At 43.7% G+C, this 6,302-nt stretch overlaps 1 protein-coding gene across 1 annotated transcript in view; it reads left to right on the forward strand.

Annotated features, from left to right (window-relative positions):
• The window catches only part of LOC104619230 (kinesin-like protein KIF13B), a gene marked incomplete at its 5' end in the record, with an annotated part of 54,355 nt that overhangs the window by 47,908 nt on the left and 145 nt on the right, over positions 1-6,302 (forward strand). The window contains 3 exon segments of the mRNA XM_010285030.1: positions 872-934; positions 2,477-3,497; positions 6,141-6,301. Of these exon segments, the coding sequence (XP_010283332.1) occupies positions 872-934; positions 2,477-3,497; positions 6,141-6,301 (1,245 nt within the window).

The following is a 6,302-nucleotide window of genomic DNA, read 5'->3' on the forward strand; positions in this document are numbered from 1 at the left end:
TCTTTCCCTGAAAGTATGATCCTGACTTGCAGTGCATTATTTAACAGTGCCTTTTTCTCCTCTCTCCTTCATGCTTCCCTTTCCCAAGCTTCTCCATTGAACTGGTGGTCCCTTTCCTCCTGTGTCAACAGTGCATGACAGCCCAAGTTCACAGCTTAGCCTAAGATTTATTGTCACGTCACAGTTTGCCATTACAGTCTTAGGAGAGTGATTATTTCAAATCTTTAACGTAAAAACCTCAGTACGGAGCAAGTGAGGGACATTTATTGTCAATGCCTTCCTATCAAGCCACATGCTGTAAAAGAGAAGATGCTGTTGAAACACAGAAGTCGTTCTTCTGGCACAGGACCAGTATATTGTGATTAGCAAATGGCATGTGTAGTCTTAACTCCAGCAGGCAGTGGTGATGCCCGCTTTGAAAAGAGGATGCACAGATCTTGTTTCTGGCTTCATTTTTGAGTTAAAGCAAATAATGCTAAAATCTAAACTGAATTAAGGTACTGGAGATGGAGAAAGAGTTTTGGAGATAGACTGAAGCTGAGGATTTCACTAGCCAAACCAGCATGACCTGAGATCTCTATCATGTGCTCAGTGGTCTATCTTTAACTAACTGCATAAAAGAAAACTTTTTACACTGAATTTGTACTTGTAGCTGCTTATGCGTTAAAACTCAGGGGTGCCTTGGTTAAGGATTTTACCCCTTTGGAGTATGTCATCAGAATGCAATGAAATAGCAATGCTCTGTCCTTTGGTGACAAACATTTGGTTGTGATTATAAAATCTAAAACATAAGTTTTAATGTTGACTAGTATGACAATATTTAATCCTTAAGTGAACGATGCTCTGGGGGTTTTTTTTTTCATTCCTGCAGGCTGTCCCACGAATTATGGTTCAGTCTGCCAGTATTGATGCCAGCGCTGCAAAGATCAAACAGGTGAGCACATCCCAGGATGGGATGGGATGATTTTCGTATTCACATGCCTGGAAACCAGAGGTGACAAAAGCAACTGCTGGCTTAGCTAATTAAAACCTGTTGCTCTTCTACTGTTGCTTCACTGTGAGACAATTAAATGTGGTGTGTGTTGCTGTGTTTTCTTAGGTCCTGGTAAAGTCTCCCCTTGTATCGCTGGTTACACTTTTATATTTGAAAGCCTGGTTAATCATATGATTGCATTAGCTGTTAACTAGCTAAAATTTAGCTGTTTTGCTGCTTTAAAAGGCAAATTGGTAGGCTCTGACACTTTCTATAAACAGAACGTGTCTGTTATTCTGAGTGTTGAGTTTAATTCTTAATTTCACATTTCAAGCCAATTCATGATACCGGCGTGAAAGAAAGACTTTTGCCAAGCTGGAGAGAAAATAGACCTATGATCTCCCACAGTTAGACTGAAGCAGAACTTCAGTCTTATGAATAGCAACTTGGCTTCTCCTGCTGTGCTTTTATTGTCTTAGCAAAATATGTGTTCTCTGAAAGGCAAAACCCAAAGAAGGAGCAGAACTCCAGAGTCCACGTGTGCACCATCCTCTCCACAGAAAAGCTAAAAGTATATCTTTAATCTGCAGGAATAGTTCAGATAACTTTTCTGTATTACAGTTCACTTAGCAATGGCAAGCTAGCCTTTAGTTCTGAAATTCCTGTAATTCAATCTAATCCCTCTTTCTTCAAATGCCGCTTATGCTTCCAGTGGAAAAGGCACTCTGGAATAAGGTGAAAACCCTCTAGTTTGGGACACTTAACCACTAGATGGGATAAACCACAAAATTTTGAACAGTTAACAGAGATGTACACCTGACAGTTAAGATAGGATATGTACAAATCCACCATCTTCCACTTTTTTTTTTTCCCCTTCATATTAGCAGCCTCCTCCCTCCCAAAGAGATTTAGAGACATCCTAATCTTTTAGAGTACATGTGCTGGCAAAAGATATTGATCTATCAGATTTAGTAAACTTTACAGCCAAGAAATACATCACTAAAATGGGCTGTTAATCTCATGAGGTGCAGTTAATTTCATACTCTGAAAGTGTGTGGTGCTGGTGGCATTGAGGAGGGAATGGCATTTGGAAACGGGGACATAAATGACAGTTTAGTTGGAGAGGCATGATTTATCAATCCTGAGAGTTAAGCCAAATAACTGTGAGAGACTTATAGATCATGGCTGTTTCACATTTCGTATAAATCCTGCTATTCAAACAGCAAATGACCATTCCTGTAATATAAATAATTTTTCAGTAAATATTGGGGAACGTATTTCTTTTAGTCGACACTTTTCTTATTAATGGAAGAAATGAGCTGACAATCCTACCAGGTTTGTAAAGCTGACTTCAGATCAGCTCGCGTCTTTTGGAGATCGCAGGTACGCAGGGATTTAGATAAGCTGGAGGCCTTAGTGCATCCCAGAGGCCTGGTATCTGTCCTTTTAGCCCAGATATTTTGGATAACAGAGCTCCGCGGTCCCTATCCTCTTCTGTTTCAGATCAACCAAGCAGAAGTAGAGAAACAGCCATTCGAAACTGCGGTGCAGACATCTGAGGCGGACACGAGTCCAGAAAAGACACCCAAAGTGCCTTTGCAGCAGCCCACGGGAGATGCCCAGGCGCAGGACTCCCAGGAGGGACCTCCAAGTCCTCTGAGTGAAGCCTCCAGTGGGTACTTTTCTCACAGTGTCTCGACAGCCACCCTCTCTGAAGCCCTTGCAGCGGGAAGTGATGCTGTGGCTCAGCCCGGAGGTCAAACGCCTGCCGGGGGTGACTTCCCAGCTCCCGCCGTGGCTCAGGCCTCTTCTGAGGTGCCAGGGCACTCGGACGGTTCTTCAGAAAGCTGTCCCAGTACTAAGAGAGGGAGTCTACCCGCCTTCAGCCTTCAAAGTGCTCACGCAAGACCTAAAGACAGCACTGACGTGAATGGAAATGATGCTTTGAAATCAAAATCTTGCACTTCTCCTGTGACTCAAAGTGAGCAGGCAAATGATGCCTCTCTAGCCACTGATGCAAAAACCTTTCTTTCTACCTCCACTCCAAAGAAGGAGTTCTTATCCAAACAATCACTGCAGTCAGCAGGACAAGCTAGGAAAAAAGAAATAGCTTCTGGGTCTTCAGAATTGGGGTTTCCCAAACCACAGATTCATCCTGACCAATTGTCCCAGCCTGGCGTTGCAGCCTCCCCTTTCAAAATCCAGAAAGTCAAGACATCAGAGCTGAAGTCCTTTACGAGCATGCTGGGGACAGATCCCACGTGTTCACTAAACACAGAAGAGCAGCAAGAAGGAGAAAAGAGCACGTCAGCAGCCCATGGACTGAACCATAACGGATCAGAGATGGCAGAAGAAAAACTGGAAGTGAATTCTGACTCCGAAGATGCCAATGAAATTCCTGAGTGGCTGAAAGAGGGAGAATATGTCACAGTTGGCGCAAATAAGACGGGCACCGTTAGATATATTGGGCCCACAGACTTTCAAGAGGGAACATGGGTTGGTGTCGAACTGGATTTACCTTCAGGTAAAATATGGTCTAGACTGGGTGTAAAGCAGACAGCGTGTCAGAGTGTGTAGTGTGTTCATTTTGATGCTGCTTGTTGACGAGTGGGGTTTCGTTATCCATTACTGGGTGCATTTTGAGAAGGGAAATATAAAAGATCTTTCCCTGCTCTAATCTTTTTCCAATCTGTCTTTGTAAACCTAGTCTAGTCTCGCTGACCTCTGACTGATTTGTGTCCCTTCTCAGTTATTTTGTGGGCTTCTTACAATGGAGGTAGGAATCAGGATTGCTTTTACAGTGCAACTCGGTAAGTATATACTTGCAGGAGGTTTGCCTTGTGTCTGAAGAGTTCTTTTCTGGACTTGGGCTCTGAGGATAAGAGTGTCCAAAGCACAACAGGAGTTGTAGGATTCAAATAAGCAAAGGAACATTTAGGCTAGATAAGATGCAAAGTCTCCTAGCAGATTTCCTGGTCTTTCACAAGCTATTTTAAAATAAGCTGTAAAATTACAAAAGTCTATTTGTGTGTGTGTGTACCTATGTATATGAAAACCAGTAGGAAATAATCATATATTGACCGCCCGGACATACAGATGATTTAAGCTGTCTTCCAGCCTCTCATTTTTCATTCCTGTCCGACTCTTACCTCTACAACTGTAGACTTCCCAGAATTTAGGCTCTAATACATATTTTTTGGAAACTAGGGTGCCATTCTTGGGGAGACTCTGTGCTGTTGTAGCATGATGTGGAAAAAGAGCACAGGCCCTCTAATGTGAGGGAGGCGAAAGAAAGATGGTGGCTGGCGTTTCCTCTCTGCTGGAGCCCCAGGCTTCAGAACTCCTTTGCAGGTTCATCTCTGCTTTCATGGCATTCATTTTGGTGGAGTGCTTTCATGGCACTCGCTGGGGGAAGGCAGGGCATGCCGGTGGAAAATTCAAGAGACAAGCAGCAGATACTGTGGCCTTTGATAGTGAGAGGGTTTGGTTTACCGAGGGCACGTGAAGCTCCGTATTTAAATCCTCCTAACCAAGCTGTGGCGTTCCAAGCCTGCAGTGCAGGCTCTGTTTGGTGAATCGGCACGTCCCAGGCAGTTGCCCACACTCGTCTCTGCTGCATGCTTCCTTGGGATTGGAGCCGTTCACCAAGATAAATACTGTGTCAAGGATCCAGAACTCCCACTGAATGAGCAGTTATCTTCCCTGCTCATGGTCTGCTCATAAAAGCTAAACTGGAGGGTGTGTTTTCAGTTGATGTCAGAAAACTGGAGTTTGCTGTCCTGGAAAGCAAACTGTAGCTCTAATCCCTTTGGAAGTTGTAGACTCGATTCTCAGTCCTGAATTCATGCCTTATTTAAAAATAAATACATATATATTTACAGATTCATTTTGATTTTGGAAAGTCACCTTCCCTCCTTGTCTGGCTACTCTGGTCCATAGTGCTAATTCTCTTAAGCTGTTTGCACATACCCAGTAAGCATCAGCTTCACCGTCCATGAGAATCAAATGGCTATGAGATTTTTGGCCTGTTGAGGACTCAACTGCTGATGTTACTGGAGATATTTTTTTGTCCCCCTTCTGTTTCCACAAGGATTAAGTCCCTGATTTGTTGGAGCATAACTTGCTTCTAACACATCTGGAGCTTCACTTGGAAAATACGGTCACAAACTTGTATCTTTGTCACACTACAAACAGGGGTAGAAGTCCAAGTCCTTGGCCATGTGAGGGTATATCGGACCCAACACAATAATGGTGGCAGAGAAAAGGAGACACTTGTTAAAGAAAAGGGCGACCTTATGTCATTTAAAGAGCTGTTGTATCTTTTCACATTCCCTGTACAGATGGGAGCAGTCTCTGTCCTGGTACCCAGAACACTGATTGTGAGAATTTTAAGTGATGTAAAGGGAGAAATAGAAAGATCTCAACAGCATCAGCATAAATAAATTATTCTTTCTGTTCTGTGGAGGTCTTATGACTTGGAAACAGTAACTTCTCAACTTCAGATCCTCATCAACTCAGGAAACCAAAAGCTCTTTTAGATGGCTTTTTTCCTTCTTTCCTGATAGCTTGCTAATGCATCTATTGCTGAACTGGTTATTTAACACTTCTGGTGAAATCAAAGAATTCCTCTGAATAGCAAGCAGGGAGGAAGAATAAGGTGGAGTCTCCCATTCAGAGTAACGGCCTCCACGCAACGGCTTTGCTGGTGTTCGGCAGTGAAGCCTACTGGCGTCACTGGAGCACAAGGCTGCAGCTGAGAGCCACCTGAATCAAGTCTTGCCTTCTGCTGTTGCAGGCAGCTGCTTCCTCTAATCTTACAATTTTATCAAGTTCAGATAGAAAACCAGCTGATGTTTTTTTATCTTCGCTCCTGTGGGAAGGCTACTCCTACTTCTCTACTCCTCTGGTAGTTGGAAGACTTGTCTTGATATCAGTAACTGTATCGATCTTCAGGTTGGTTTGCTCTTGTACCAGCTTTGTCCTCTAGTGCCCATAGTGCTCTCTCCTCCTGGGGTGTTCGCCTTCACAGTGTATTTACAGAGAGGAGTCATTTTCCATCTCAGCATTTTCTACTTGCTTTCTTCTTCCAGCGTCCTCCTAGTAGCACGCCATATGCACGCAATAGAAGCCATTTTGTCTATCATCTTTCTTTCTTTTCTTGCCAAAGGTAAGAATGATGGCTCCATTGGAGGGAAGCAGTATTTCAGATGCAACCCAGGCTACGGATTGCTTGTGAAACCAGGCAGAGTTAAAAAGGCCACGGGACCAGCAAGGCGGCGGAGCACCGGATTGAGGTTGCAAGGAGGAGCTGCCGCGGAGAACAGGAAGA

This window comes from Phaethon lepturus, unplaced genomic scaffold (assembly GCF_000687285.1).
Source record: "Phaethon lepturus isolate BGI_N335 unplaced genomic scaffold, ASM68728v1 scaffold20614, whole genome shotgun sequence".
Taxonomy (NCBI): domain Eukaryota; kingdom Metazoa; phylum Chordata; class Aves; order Phaethontiformes; family Phaethontidae; genus Phaethon; species Phaethon lepturus.